This window comes from Myodes glareolus, chromosome 19, assembly GCF_982192425.1.
Source record: "Myodes glareolus chromosome 19, mMyoGla1.1, whole genome shotgun sequence".
NCBI classification, from domain to species: domain Eukaryota; kingdom Metazoa; phylum Chordata; class Mammalia; order Rodentia; family Cricetidae; genus Myodes; species Myodes glareolus.
Window position 1 is genome coordinate 32,437,429 of NC_142044.1, and position 15,570 is coordinate 32,452,998.

The 15,570-nt window shown below is 38.0% G+C and overlaps 1 protein-coding gene across 1 annotated transcript; it reads right to left on the reverse strand.

Moving 5' to 3' along the window:
* Positions 1 to 11,703: 11,703 nt before the first annotated feature.
* On the reverse strand, positions 11,704 to 12,162 carry LOC125395478 (large ribosomal subunit protein eL28). Its single transcript, XM_087898705.1, is given in 2 exon segments — positions 11,704 to 11,833; positions 11,836 to 12,162. Coding segments are annotated over 2 exon segments (396 nt in total). The 5' UTR covers positions 12,128 to 12,162; the 3' UTR covers positions 11,704 to 11,729.
* Positions 12,163 to 15,570: the final 3,408 nt, after the last annotated feature.

The window sequence follows — 15,570 nt, forward strand, 5'->3', positions numbered from 1 at the left end:
TTTTCCTCCTCTCTTCTTTTCCCTATTCTTTCCTTTCCTCTTCCTCATGTCCTTTTTCCCTTTTATTTTATTTCCTCTCTCATACTCTCTTTTGTCCCACATCCTTCCTTTGTTTATGATCTACTTAAGTGTTCAAAACATAATTCATTCTGCTCCTACCCTATTACCATTTGCTGAAAGAAGATTGGGTAATCTTGGTGCATATTCATTAATGGATTAATATGCTTATGGATATATATCACGTACTGAGTCCATTTTGCTCCAATGGCTCTTTGCTTGACTATTTGACTTACTTTCAAAGCCCATTCATGTAGTTGATCTTGGTTTTCCGTTCTCTGGCATTCCTACCATAAAAAAAAAAAAAAAAAGAATGGCCCACCTTCATGATGACCCCAGAATCATGGAGCTTGTGATAAAGATCTAATTCCAATCAAATTCTGAAAGTCTAGCAAACTCAGTGCAGAAGCAATCAGCTGAGACCAGTTGTATAACACATGAATAAGTCTGTGGTTCCTCTCCTGGCCAACAGAAGCTAGGGGAAAAAGGGGAACAGGATAAATACTCTACACCCTGAAAAGTGTGTTACTGTTTATCTCAGCTCCTTCTGCAGCCAGACAGGAAACCCCTGACAGGTATCCATGTGATGGACTGTAATGTTAGCCAAAATATTTGTTGGCTCAACAAACTTCTATAAGAACCTGTTTCCTCACAACTCTGCTGGTGTTTTCTTGTTCAACATTAACGGTGCCGCAAGAAAACAGACTAGGAATACGGTTCTTATCACAACTCAATGGACCAAGCTAAGAATATGACACAAAGTCCTAGGATCCGGGAAGCTTCTAAAATTCAACATGTCTTCCTCCCTATTTCTCTCCGCCTACACAAGACTACTTCTTTGCAGAGAGTGCATTCCTATCTTTGTGTTGTCCAGGATTATTGACTGCACTTGAATCAGTTGTGCAATACAGAATATGTTACCTACATTGAAAAATCAGAAGAAGCCTTTCAAGGCTGGATCATCATATCGATTAAACAATATTGTAGTTAAAAAGTGAGAGCCAAGGCCAATGTTCCATATCCCATAAGGTACATCATGATGTTGATTTAGCATCCTCTATGCTAACACTGAAGATCGACCTTATGATTCCATTAGATTGAGTAGTTGTTGGCCCATAGTAGGATATTACAAAAGTTAGTATGTTGAGAATTATAAATTAGTTGATTTTGATTGTCAAGTTTTTAATACTCATTAGTCTGAACAATATTTTTGATGTGGATTACTTTACTAATGGTTTCTTAGTTTTATACACATATAATCATAGCAATTACAAAGAATAATGTGCTGAATCTTTTTTTAAAATACCTATTTGCAAATTATGTTTTCTTACCTCATTGTATTAAGTTAGGTCCCCAAAGAGAATGCTGAATATTGTTGTGTTAAGATTCCTTCTCTTAATTTTTACAAGAACCAAGACTTTCACATTTCACTGTTGGCTGCAGGTTGCTAGTGGTACTTTGTAAATAACTATTGAGTATAATGTGTTTCTGACATTTTTGCTACTTACATAATATATAGGTTTTCAAATGTTAGGTGGTTTATGAATATTTACATATGTTTCCTTTGTTTTGATGAATTACCATTTTACTGCATAGCTAGCAATGAATTGATAATGTGCCATTAGGGGTGTTTCACATCTAAGATCATGAATAAAATTATACCGCAGTCCCACTGTTATTTTTGTCCTTCAGAAATATTCAATACATATTAAAGGTAAATATTTTGATGAGAATTGAAGATTCTAAAGAGAACAAAACACACTGTCTCTACTATAATGAAGCTTAAGACATGTTGAAACTCTAGTGTGATACTGAGACCGTTGATGGGAATGACTGATGAAAAATAGGCAACCAGTGCTATGTCTGTAAAAAAAAAATTATTGGAAGTAATACCAGATGAATAGTGCAGAAAAAAATAAAAAGATACAGAAGGCAGATTGGTGGTGGAGTGGGATGCATTTTACACATTTGCATGAAAATCCAGGCCATCAACTAAAGCAGTCACTTTGAAAGGAATGTGGAGACTAACAGATTTGAGGAAAGAACAGCAACTCATGCTGGGAACTCAAGCACTGACATGCCTGGAAATGTGCCCGTGGTTCAGAGTGTCACTTGATTTGGAAAACCATGAATGATTGTAAGCACCAGTTTTGCGTAGACAGTGAATATATGATCTGGACCACGAGGAATGTGTTACAGTTTTAGAAGAAGGCAATCCTAGTGGGGCACATTAGCCCTCTCAACACACCACAGTCTGCTTATTCTAAGGCAATCTGTTGTACCAGCCATGTGCCCCTGAAGGTGGATGGCTTTAGCTCAAGACTCTGGAGTGTTAAAAGGCTACTCATCTGGCACTCCAGGTATCTGTTCACATGTGTCGATAATGAAGCCAGTATGCCAATAAGAAGGACTTTTGTAATAATTATCTTCTAGCTCAACTAGAAGACGTAAAACCATTTAGTCTCAAAACTCTCTTCTTTGCAATGCAGTGAAGCCAGATTATTCAATAGTTTTATCTTAGTGGCTTTGAATTTCAGCAAAGCGTCCATGCAGAAATAATGTAAACCTGCCATTCTAATGTTACTGTGGAGTGCATGTGTTAACTCTCACAGGCAGAAGCTGTAATTGTGCCTATGCCACACCACTCAGGACTGTAGCAATGACAGATTTCTTCCCTGCCCCCATTACTTCCAGCCCCACTAAACTCTTCTGTAGCAGTTATTACTTCCACTGTCATTTAGCAATTGACACTTGGCACCCCTCTTTCCGATCTGTTATTGGAGACACACAGAGTCTTGGTAAAAGAGTCCTGAGCACCCACCGTGAAAGACAGCAGTGCACTTAAAAAGAAGGGGGAAAAGATGAATTCCAGAAAAGCACTCCCCAGTTAGCATATTTATTTTAATTGACTCCCTACATTTCGTACATATAGGAAAAGTCAGAGTAGCAGACTTCTGTGTGGGTCTGGGAAGGGAAGAGATTAGAAAGCATTTAATTTTCTCATTTATGGGCATATCTTAATAACCTTGGTGTTCTTCTCAATCCAGTTCTTGAGTTCTATCTCTTTGCTACGAATGTATACAATCATCACTATCTATAATGACAGTAATAATAAAGTATTCTTATCATTGAACAATTTTTAGCTATTGTAGGAATAGTTACTTTTAAATAGCTGTTACAATCATTAAAAAATAGAGCTGCTGCCTCTGTTTCCATCAGTTGCTAGATGAAGATTCTATGGTGACATTTAAGATATTAATCAGTCTGACTTCAGGGCAAGTCAAGATCAAATCCCCTCTCTTCTATTGGTTTGGGTCTTAGCTGGAGTCATCCTTGTTGATTCCTGGAAATTTCTGTAGAGTCAAGTTTCTGCTAATCCTATAACGGCTCCCTCAATCAAGGTATCTGTTTCCTTACTCTCATCTCTGCCCTTCCTCCATCTCGACTATCCCATACCCTCAAGTTCTGCTCAACCCTCTCCTTCTCTCCCTCTTCTTCCCCTTCTTCCCTCTCTTCTCCCCCCACCCCCATGTTTCCAGTTTTGTCAGGCTATCTTGTCTGTTTCCAATTTCCAGGTGAATCTATATATGTTTTTATTTGGGTTCACTATATTACCTTGTTTCTCTCGGGCCATGAACTCAATATCCTTTCTTTATAGCTAGTATCCACTTATGAGTGAGGACATACCGTATTCATGTTTTGGAGTCTGGGTTACCTCACTCAGGATAGTGTTTTCTAATTCTATCCATTTGCATGCAGAATTCAAGGTGTCATTGTTTTTTACGGCTGAATAATACTCTAAGGTATAAATGTGCCACATTTTCTTTATCCATTCTTCGGTTGAGGGCTATCTAGGCTGTTTCCAGGTTCTGACTATTACAAATAATGCTGGTATGAACATAGTTTAACAAATCCCTTTGTAGTATGATTGAGCATCTTTTGGATGTATGCCAAAGAGTAGTGTTGCTGGATCCTGAGGTAGGTTGACTCCTAATTTTCTGAGAGACTGACATACTGATTTCCAAAGTGGTTGTACATGCTTGCAGTCCCACCAGAAATGGATGATATTCCCCTTACTCCAAAGCCTCTCCAGTATAAGCTATCATTAGTGTTTTTGATCTTAGTGTTTCTGACAGGTGTAAGGTGTTATCTCAGAGTTGTTTTGATTTGCATTTTCCTGATGACTAAGGATGTTGAACATTTCTCTAAGTATCCTTTAGCCATTTGAGATTCTTCTGTTGAGAATTCTCTGTTTAGTACCCCATATTTTGTCAGGGTCCGATGCCCCACCATAAACTACTTTTCCCTCTCTGGACCAACATGGAGACAGGGAAAAAATTGAGACACAGTTCACACAGCAATACGGGAAGGGAGTCTCAGGCTTCATTCATTCTTGAGGATCACCTGCGTTTATTATTCAAACACCTTTTATGCTCCAAGGTAAACCAACTTGGAAGCTCATTAATATTCTCTTGAGAGGGGGAGGAGTAGCAGGACTGCAGTCACTTCAGCAACTAGGTCACTAGCTTGGAATTCACACCTCTGCCCAGGCGATCTACACAATAACAAAAGAGAAGGAGCAGTACTTGGTGAGCCTTTTGTTAGGTAGCTGCAGCCTGTCTAGAGGGATGGCTTTGGATACCAAGGATGGCCTGAGAACTTGGCTGTCACTCCATGTGGAAAATATAGGCCTACAATTTTTTAATTGGGTTCTTTATAAATTTGATATCTGATTTCTTGAGTTCTTTATATATTTGGAAATCAGTCTTTTGTCTGATGTAGGGTTGGTGAAGAATTTTTCCCATTCAGTAGGCTGCTTTTTTGTCTTATTGACTGTGTCCTTTGCTTTCCAGTAGCTTATCAGTTTTAGAAGGTCCCATTTATTTAAAGTCGCTCTCAGTATCTGTGCTACTGGGGTTATATTTAGGAAGTGCTCTCCTGTGCACATGCATTGAAGACTACTACTCACTTTCTCTTCTATCAGATTCAGGGTGGTTGAATTTTATTGAGGTCTTTGATCCATTTGGACTTAGGTTTTGTGCATGGTGATAGATATGGATCTATTTTCATTCTTCTACATGTTGACATCCGGTTATACCAGTACCGTTTGTTGAAGATAGTTCCTTTTTCCCTTGTATAGTTTTAGTTTCTTTGTCAAAAATCATGTGTTCATAAGTGTGTGGATTAATATCCAGATCCTCAAATCAATTCCATTGGTCAACCTCTCTGTTTTTATTCCAATACCAAGCTGTTTTCATTACCGTAGCTCTGTAATAGAGCTTGATGTTAGGGATGGTGATACCTCCAAAGTTCCTTTATTGTATAGGATTATTTTGGCTATTTACAATCATGCATTTAAAAATAAAACCCCTTCTCATTTTGACAGGGAATAATAACAACTCTTGATCACAGCCTAAGATGTACCTTAAATGCATTAGAAAATTAATTTCATAAAGAAGAAAAATTAAATTCAACCCCAATAAAGTTCTAGTATACTTGGGTAATGTCAGTTATTGAGAACAAAATCTTCATTTCATCTGGAAAGCCTGCAAAAACTGCTTGTTACTCTTCTGTCTTTTATTGAATGACCATGTTTAAGAAGAAGAGTGGCTAAATGTGAAGACTTTCCACTAAGAAGAACAAAGCCATGGAAAGCATGCACTCTGTCAGTGAGGTCCAATCCTTGACACTAACTAGGGAAGTTGAAGATGGTCTCAGGTAAGTTGGAAGAGGGAAAACCATAATCAGAATACATTTATAAAAAAAGACTGTATTTTTAAAATTTAGAGGGGGAAAGCATATACCCTATACAATGGCACACAGATAAATCCTGGGCAGCAGCACAGATATTATCACTTTCATTGAATAAGATGGAATTGATTGAAGTGGTATACAAATAAGTCTGTGAGGTGAGTTGGAAGTTCTCTATTTCTCTGAACTGGGCAGTCCTCTTAGCTCTATTAGGATACACTATCTCTTTGTGTGTGTATCTATATATAGAGAGAGAGATAGATATGCGCGTGTGTGTATGATACGTATATCATATATATGTTATATAGAAGAAAATGGGGTAGATAAAGGAGTGAAAAGAAAAGAAGAAAAGGAAAAGTAAGAAGGAGGGAAGAGGACAGGAGGGATGGTAGGAAGGGATTGAGAAGGAACGAGACCAAAAAGTATTTGTAACAAAATTCAGCAAAATATTTAAAACAAAGTTATAACAATCAAAAAATTTTTCAATCCTTATGATGCCTCATAGTTTCACATAATTCTCAAGAATGCACACTAGCTAAACCTTTTGGAAAATACTTGGAATCCCAGTTACTCAGAAGACTGAGAAGTATTTTGAGTTCAAAGCCACCATGAACTACAAAGCAAATTCTAGACCAGTTTGACCTGGGCAAGATTCTGTCTTAAATTTAAAAAAAAAATGAAAAAGCATGATAGGTACACGAAATGTTTGCCTAGAATGACCAAGTCCTAAATTCAGTTTCTAGCAAAAAAAAGTAAAGCATAATATCTTGAGAACTTCTAGTGCATTTTCAAATGCAGGTTATTACCATTTATACAACTGGCTCACCTGATTCAACTTTTACTTGTTTATATTCATGTGTGTGCCATGTGTGAGTATCTATAATATCTATAATCTTGTCATAGGTATAAATTGATTGTGTATGGGTTAATTTCTGTACCACTAGGGGCAAAATGTGCATTACTTGTTTTCTTATTTGAGGTATTGGGAAAAGTATCATATATTTTATGCATGATCTTCTGTCTTGCTTCCTGCTATGTTTATTTTACATCTATTTCCTACAGGCTATCTTTATGAAACAATCTTTTATGCCGAAGAATTACAACTGATTTAGGGTTTTCTAGAACACTTTTTGGTGAAATAATTTTTAAAAGATTTTAAAGATTAGATATCTGCAAATATGCTCATTCTTCTTAGAATCTACTCTACCAGTCAATAACTGGTAAAGCATCTACTGTACAATGTTAGTAAATTTTTCTCACACCCTAAAAAAATCATTAATCTTGTCTCTTTTTTTAAAAAAATCAACACCTCAAGTTTTCTACAGTCCTGTATTTCACCTCACGTAATTATCTAACCTCAGTGTCAAATGTTTGCAATAAAATAAGCTTTAAATTTATCTCCCAATGGAAACAGACAGTAGTATGTTACAGGGTAATATTATGATATATGTAGTATGATATATGGATAGAAGAATGTAAATTGGTGCTGTGTACAGTGCTCACACTGAGCAATATTTACATTGTCACCTCCATTTCTCTATCAGACCCACTGCTTTCACCAGAACACATACACTCTATGTTCAAGAACGTAAGAGTTTGCACTGGGTTTCAAGAGTAGAATCTCACACCTCTGTGATGTGAATCACTGAATCATTGCTGCTGAGCTGTAGAACATAGGGCTGCATCAGATGTTTTGAGATCACTTTAGTCGAGAAAACCATAAATCTCAGCATTAAGTTGAACAAAAAGAGACAGATGTTGGAACCAAGCCACATAATAAGGCAGTCTATGAATTATATAAAGGTCATTTCAAGACTCATAATTCTCATGATCTTCTACTCATCATGAAAAGTCCAGAGAGGACATATTTTCTGTAATCATTTTTTTTTAAAGCCTTCCTCAGAGTAACTCAAAGACTGTCTGTTTCCATCTAAAAATCATGTAGAGTTCCACCCTCACCTTGCCTCTTTTACCTGACATCTCTTCAGAGGACAAAATACGAATCAAAACACATTTATTGTTGTTTCTAACCTGCAGTTCTATGCCTAGCATTCTTTATCATGTATGAAGTCATTTCCTATGGTATGGTGAGAGCTCTGAGAAGAAACCCCAACTATCTGATGGACAACAACAGATTGTTCAGTGTTCCATTCTTACAAAGAAATTTAGCGCAGGCTTATGCAAAAGTTTTTCAGAGTTGAACTGCAGTTAGGGGCCATTGCTGAGGTTATCACAGCATATTTATTTATTGGTCTTGGTTCACAAAGATTTTCCTTTTTTGAGAAGTGATGGTGATTACAGTAGTTACTGCACATAGATTTCTAGTCGACTAAATTGAAGCGTATTAGTGAAGTGCTAGAATGGTGCCTACCCATAGTAAGAATTCATGAAAATGAAACCACCATTATTGTTGTTATTATGGGTATATTTGAGTCTCTGAAGAGTAAATGTTTGAACTCTTGCTCTGGAAAGATGTTGAAAGTATAATTTTTATTCTTGACACTGTGTGTGTTCTTATTTGCATCTGGGCACATATATCTAAAAGCAAAATCAATTTTTCATAACAATTGCTATAATATTAGGAAGAAGGAGGAAAGGCCTGTGATTATATTCAATGGCATAATGAATTAGATGCTCAGAGTCCACACCTCTATAGATATAACTGTATACTTCAGCATATACCATAGTCACTACAGTGTCTGATTTAAAGTTCTATTTAAATGAAATCACTAAAGACAAAGATTAAGAAAATGTTTAGCTAGGACCTTGAGAATGTGACACTTCACCTTATAAGAATGTACTTTTAGTTTCAAAATGTCATATTTGGACCCATACTGTGGTTATAAAAATCAGAGATAGTTTTTCATGATCAAATAAGCAAGATATACGAAGATACACTGTCACACAACATAAGGAAGAGAAACCACATTTTAAAGAAAAAATGCAATACAAATTTTAGAGAGCTGGGTTTACTCAGGTAAAACAAGGGCCGCCATTCCTAGAAGTCTACATGCGTGTGTTTTAAATAACTATGCAGGGCTGGAGAGTTGGTTCAGTGGTTAAGGGCATCTTCCTGAAGATTGGAGTTCAATTCCCAGCATTCATATCATAGCTTTTTAACTCCAGTTTCAAAGGATCTGAGATCCTCTTCTGACCTCCCTAGATACTACATACAAATGGTACACACACATAAATGAAGGAAAAATGCTTAACATATAAAATAATACTTTTTGAAAATGACCATTTCAGAGAATTTCTACTACTCTGTGTCAATGGCTCATGTTTATATCAGTGTTTCTAAAGGAAGTTGGCAGAATCCTTGATGCTTTTTTGAAAGTCATATGTTTCAATTTTCCTTTCTCCTTAGGCGAGACAGTTGGGGCATATTTTTGGTGGACGTCTCTGTGAACATCATGATAAACTCTATCTGCAATTTCACCAAATATTTTAATACTAATTATTAGGAATTGGGAAAATAATAGTAAATGTACATGTGTATCCACAAATAAACACATTCATAACCCACCAACAGTAGCACAGGTTTGCATCTCTTTGTCATGAGATTTTCTTGTCATCTGAAAATGTGTGTGAAAATGATTGCATTGATAATGTTAGGAGTACATACTGCAATGTCAGTTGCTTGATAAACTAAAATTGAACATCCTTTGTGCTAATGTATTAGTTATCATAGGTGATGTTTATTGAAGTTTCTTCTCTGTGACATGTGTACTCTGTTAGGCTCGCATGCCTGATCTCTCATTAAATTCTGTTAGCGTTTTAACAGTGTGAATATAATTTTCTCTTTTGTCTGCACTGAATGAAGAAAAACAGAGGCCTCCAAAGCACAAAATACAAATGCACAAAATAAATGTTCTACATTAAAATTTTGTCTCTGCCATCCTTAAGATGTGGATCAAGGTCCCTCCACCCTTTTGATTGGGCTTTGTGACTCCTCTGAAGAATTACCTACTGAAAAGTGATTTAGATCTGTACAGGAATTTTGGAAACTAAGAGTTTTGACTTCTGATTCTCCTACCTCTGTCTTCCTAGTGCGTTGCCTTTTTCTCTTAGACGGTTACTTTGAGAATACTTTGTTCTGGAATTTTACTTCATAAACTGATGTGATAAAATTGTCTCTTCTGGGTGTGGCATGACCATGGTATTATAAGGCAGGCATTTGTGGTGACTTAGGGAGAACCTCAATACACAGTCAGGGCAAGAAGAAAGTAAAAATCTTCAGTGACAACCAGATCTCTAATAATGGTAACCAAGCTAGTAACTTAGTGGCAGCTAGACCCATGGTAATGTTAACTACAGTAATAATCCCTCCTGGAAGTAGAGGGTCGCAATATCCTCACCAAAGATTCAGTCTTCAGTTTCTCCCATCTGAGCTACAAATTCTGAAGACCATAGCATTGTTTTAGGAGGTAGAAAGCTGGCCATGAATTGGAACTCCTAATGGTGCAGTTAAGATAAGCTGTCACACTGGAGGAGAAGAATTCCATGTAGTGCAGCTCTGTGGAACCAGATAAACTCATTTGTTTCCCAAGTTGACCTTGGGTGGGACCTTGTATTTGGTCTGTTTGTTCCCTCTCTGTTAGGGGGGAATAGATGTTTCTTTGAAATATCCTAAGATAATACTACAACATCTTCTTAATTCAGGAAATTTATCTGTGTCATTTTTAGAGCCATGGCTTATCAATCATTCGATCAACTAAGACAAGTTTTTTACTAGAATTGGAGTTTTGTTATGAGAGATCTGACCATATTGCTTTTGAAAGAATTTTGAGAAAACTTTGGGCAAGAAAAACCACTTGCATGTTCAAAGATTAGTGAGCAGTTCCTTGAGAACGTGAAAGAAAAGAATTTTGAGAGTAATACAGATAATGAAGGCCTGGCTTGTAAAATTTCAGAGGGAAGTTTAAAGACTCTATCAGGGCATTTGCTACTTTGAATAAACTGTGATTCTGATTATCCAAGACTGAAAAATTGGCTGTAATTAGCAAGAGACCAGAAACAATAAAGCAAAGCCTTTATGTTACTATTATTGAGACAATGAATGCTGGTCAGCTGAAACTAAGACATTAATAGATACCTAATCCAGAAGATGCCAGAATTATTTAGGTGAAATCTTTTAGGAAATGTTTTCTTAGCGTCTGCACTCAGAAGAAGTGTTCCAGACGTGTTCAAGTGATGTGGGATTCTCCTCCGTATGCAGGAGAGTCTACTGGCAAAAGTGCAGCTCAGTTTCAACAGAAAAATCCAGCATTTTGGAGATACTAATACTGCGGCATGAGCACCAAGAACAGCAGCCGCAGTGCACTGAAGCCTTTCCAGGTTTATGAGAAAAGCGATATGTGCGGCAGAGGGTGGAGCACTTTTGAGGAGCCCAGAAGATAATGAGTGAATCCCAGAGTTATTTATACTTTTGGAGTTTGGTTTTGCTTTCATTTAATTGTAACTGTGTAGTTTTTTTTTTCTTACAATAAGAATGGATCTGATTTATTTTTGATTTTACATGAGCCTACAGTTAGGAGACTGAATTTTAAAAGAGTTTTTAAGCTTTAAAAGAAACAGTGAATCTTTTTAAAAAGACAGAATTTTAGTGGTTGGGTTTGAATTAGTATTACTATTCTAAATTAGTATTTACTAATTGCTAATTAGTAATTACTAATACTAAGTTAGTATTTACTGTGGGACTTTTTAAGAGTGTACAATGTTTAAAATTGTGATATTGATATTAGTGTATCATTTTGGTGATGAACACAAACAGAGAGGCTTTGAGTTAACAATTTTGTGTGTGTGTCAAGTTGAGGTCTGTTGTGCTGGCTAGTTTTATGTCAATTTAACACAGTGGGTTTTTTGTTTTTGTTTTTGTTTTTTAAGTCAGTAGACTCTTTATTGTTTCTGGGGTGTAGAGCTCAGGAGCTCTTGGTGGGTCGGGTACGTTTCCTCTTCACCACCACAGGCTTCTGGCTTCATAGGATTTCACTGGCCCTGCGGATGGTCGCCATGCGCAGATCGCGGCAGTCATGTGCCTGATGCTGCTCAGGGTGGCCCGTGCATTCTTGTTGATGGTGGTCCTTACGTAAGAAGTAGCTGGTTTGCGCTGACCAGATCTGCGTTTCATGACCACCACGACCCCTTTGCTGTCGGCCGCGGGCTTCACTCCCACTGTCTTGCGGTGAATCAGCCCGTTGTAGCGGAAGGAGTTGCGGGCTTTCAGATTATTGGGTTCGGTGCTGTACGTCTGCTTATTCCTCTTGATCAGGAAACTGGAGCAGTTCCGAACGACTATCCATTGCAGATGCCCAGACATGGCGGCGCCTCCTCTCCTATGGCGGACGGAGATGGAAAGAGCTAACACAGTGGTTCTTGATATGTGGGCTGCGACCCCTCTGGCATCTCTTGTGACCATGGTACAACACATTAACCTTACAGTTCTTAACAATAGCAAAATTACAGTTATGAAACAGCAATAAAAGCAATTTAAAGGTTGGGGTTACCACCACATGAGGTACTCTGTCAATGGATCCCAGCATTAGGAAGGTTGAGAACCACTAACTTAACACAAGCCAAATCAACTGAGAGGAGAGAACCTTAACTAAGAAATATGTCCATAAGTTCTGGCTGTGGGAAAGCCTATAGGCCATTTTCTTAGCTATTGATGTGGAAAGGCACAGTACATTGTGAGTTTTGCTATCCCTGACTGGTCACCCTGGGTTCTATAAGAAAGCAAGCTGTGCAAATCATGATGAGCAAACCAGTAAGCAGCACCCCTCCATAGTCTCTATGTTACCTCCTACCTCCACGTTCCTGTTGAATGTGAGTTCCTGAACTCGTTGCTTTTGATGATGAACTGTTATGTAGAATTCTGAGTGAAAAAAAAAAAAAACAAAAAACTTTCCTGCCCATTTTTCCTTGATCTTAGTGTTTTCTCACAGCTAATAGTAACTGCTAGGGTTTCTATTGCTGTTGAAGAGATATCACTACCCTAGCAACTCTTGCAAAGGAAAATACTTAATTGAGGTGGTTTATTTACAGTTTAGAGTTTTAGTCCATCTTCATCATGTTGAGTCATGGCAGCATGCCGACAGGCATGGTGCTGGAGAGATTGCTGACAGTTATATCTTTTACACATTACAGAAAGTGTCCTGTCTCACTGGACATAGCTTGAGCATATATGAGACCTCAGAGTCTGGCTCCACAGTGACACATATCCTCCAACAAAGTGATACCAACTCTAATAAGGCCACACCTCCTAATAATGCCACTCCATTTGGGGGTCATTTTCTTTCAAACCATCACAATAAACTTACCTAAGTCAGTGTGTGTGTGTGTGTGTGTGTGTGTGTGTGTGTGTGTGTGTGTGTGCCTGCACATGCATGTGTGTTTTTAAATATGTGTAAGCAAGTGTGTACATGTGTTTGTATACAGGTGTATATATGTGTGTGCAACATATGTGTACATGTGTCTGTATGAGTGTAGTGATGTGCCTATGACATGGAGTATTTATATAATTGATATGGCACCACTGACTGAGAGATCTCCCTGGAAAACACTGGCAAACTTGTACTGTCTGGCTCTGGCGCAGTTACTTATTTAAAGTATGTGAAAGTACAGAAATATTCCATGACTAGTCATCTTAATTCTTATTTCCCTTCCTTTGTCACATAGTCATGAGATTTAGATTCTCCTAATTACATGAGAAGCCAAAAGATGTCCAGAAAAATAGTTGCCTTTGAGCCAGTTGGCCCTGTATTACTGCCTGCTGATCTTATGTAGCATTGAGAAAAGGAAAGAATTCTCACTTTCCAGCTAGTTTAGACTTTCTTTCATTCATTAGAGAGCCTCTCCAAATAGTTGATCAGTTGAAGATGCATCAGATACTGGGGGCTTATACTCACTCACAAAATTGCTTTGACATAAAATATATCCCTTATTCTAAAGGAATTTTAAACAGCATCCCAATTGTGTAAATCAATCATTCTTGTCTTGAGGTTTTTGAAGATTTTTTTTTCATTTTAAATTTATTTCTGTTTCTAGAAATGGTGACATAAAATTTTCTTGTTTTGTGAATCTGGTATTTCCCATCCTGTGACCAACCACAGACAGATGCTTGCTTTTCAAAGAGCTACTATGATTAGGCTAAGCCAATCAGAAAATCTTTTGCCATAAAGTCAGGTATCACTTAGTGTACCCCCTTACAGTTTAAAAGGCATTATGCTTAGAGACCTGAAGATTATTTAAGGCAGCTCACCAGAGGTAAAACCCTTGGAAGCCATCGATTGTTCTGCTAGCAAGAAAAGCACTTTCCCAACATAGGTGTGTGTGGTGTTAATCTCTTTTGCTTAATTCAGGATGGACTGGACCTACTGTAATCCTGCTTGGCACTCTATGGATTCTATGGCACTCAATTGAATCCTCAGTGACAAACTTCAATGGGAGAAGAATGAGCAGGTGATATTGGAAATTCAGTTAGGGCATGGGAGTCCTTGTTGTATGCGGGTGTAGTTTCCATTTTGTCTAAGGTGATCCTTCTATTCGTGGTTTCATTGGTTGATTGTAGAGATTTCCAAGAACCTATCCCAACCAACTTTATGTACACAAGTTCACTCAATGTCTCTTCTCTCATGGTGACTCTATATTTGAATTACTAGAAACAAAGGTGGGGGTATTTTGTTTGCATTTGTTGCTGCTGTTGTTGATTTTATTTACCTTTGTACTTTCTTTTTTCTCATAGGTTCTTACACAAACATCTTACCCAAATATCTTTTCTTCTCTTCTTGTTTCTTAAAGACTCTTGACTATGTAGCCCTGATTCTTGCCACTGTCTCCTCTATCAGTCTGCATTTGTCTCAAGCCACCATTATTCCTTCATCTGGATTAAGTGAGCCATCAAGTTTACAGATTAGGACTTTACCCACTCAGATGGTTTTCTAAAAGTTGATTCTTTCGCATCATGTACCCCAGTGCCATTCATCTCCCAGTTTCTATATCCATCTGCCCCTCTTGTGGTATGCACCCTAAAGGAAATGTAAAAAAGAGTAAAAGTAAGATAAAATAATAACAAAAAAGAAGAAAAACACATTACTCTTTTGTCTCTCCTTCCCGCCTTTCTATCACGTCATCATTCATCTTAGTGGCCTTGGGAACTGCTGTGCATCATGCTGTGTGCCCTTTTGTTTAAACAGCAAATGCTCACTGTGTAAACAGTTATTGGTCAGGCTCAGGGTCTCTGGCTTTGATTCATCATCAATACTGGATCCCCACCAACATTCCTGTCTGATATCCTGCTGTTCTTTCAAGTAATGGAGATCCTGCAGCTATGGTTCTGCAGAATCAGTCCCTTCCCACACTCCAACAGGTCATAGATGGTGTCGTAGTTGGGGTGTGCCTACTCAAATCCTTGGATGTATGTCTGTGTGGCAACTGGTTTGGTCAGTCCAGACTGCTGGGACCCCTCCTCCCAAGTGAGGGGTGGAGCCAGCTTTCACAGGCTCCTGGTGAGGCATGGGGTAAGCTTTTCCAAGTATCCATTATCCTAGGGCCAGAATGGTTCAGGATCAGCTTTCCTATGGGAGTGGGGACAGGTCATTCTGGGTCAGTGATCAGCGGGATCAGCTCAGCAGGGTCTTCATACTTTTACATGTGGTTCAACACATGGTGTGCCTGGACCCCTGTGGAAACACAGGCAACAGACATCCACATAGACCCCAGCTGTTGCCATAGTGGTGACCCAAATGTATACAGCAGCATCAG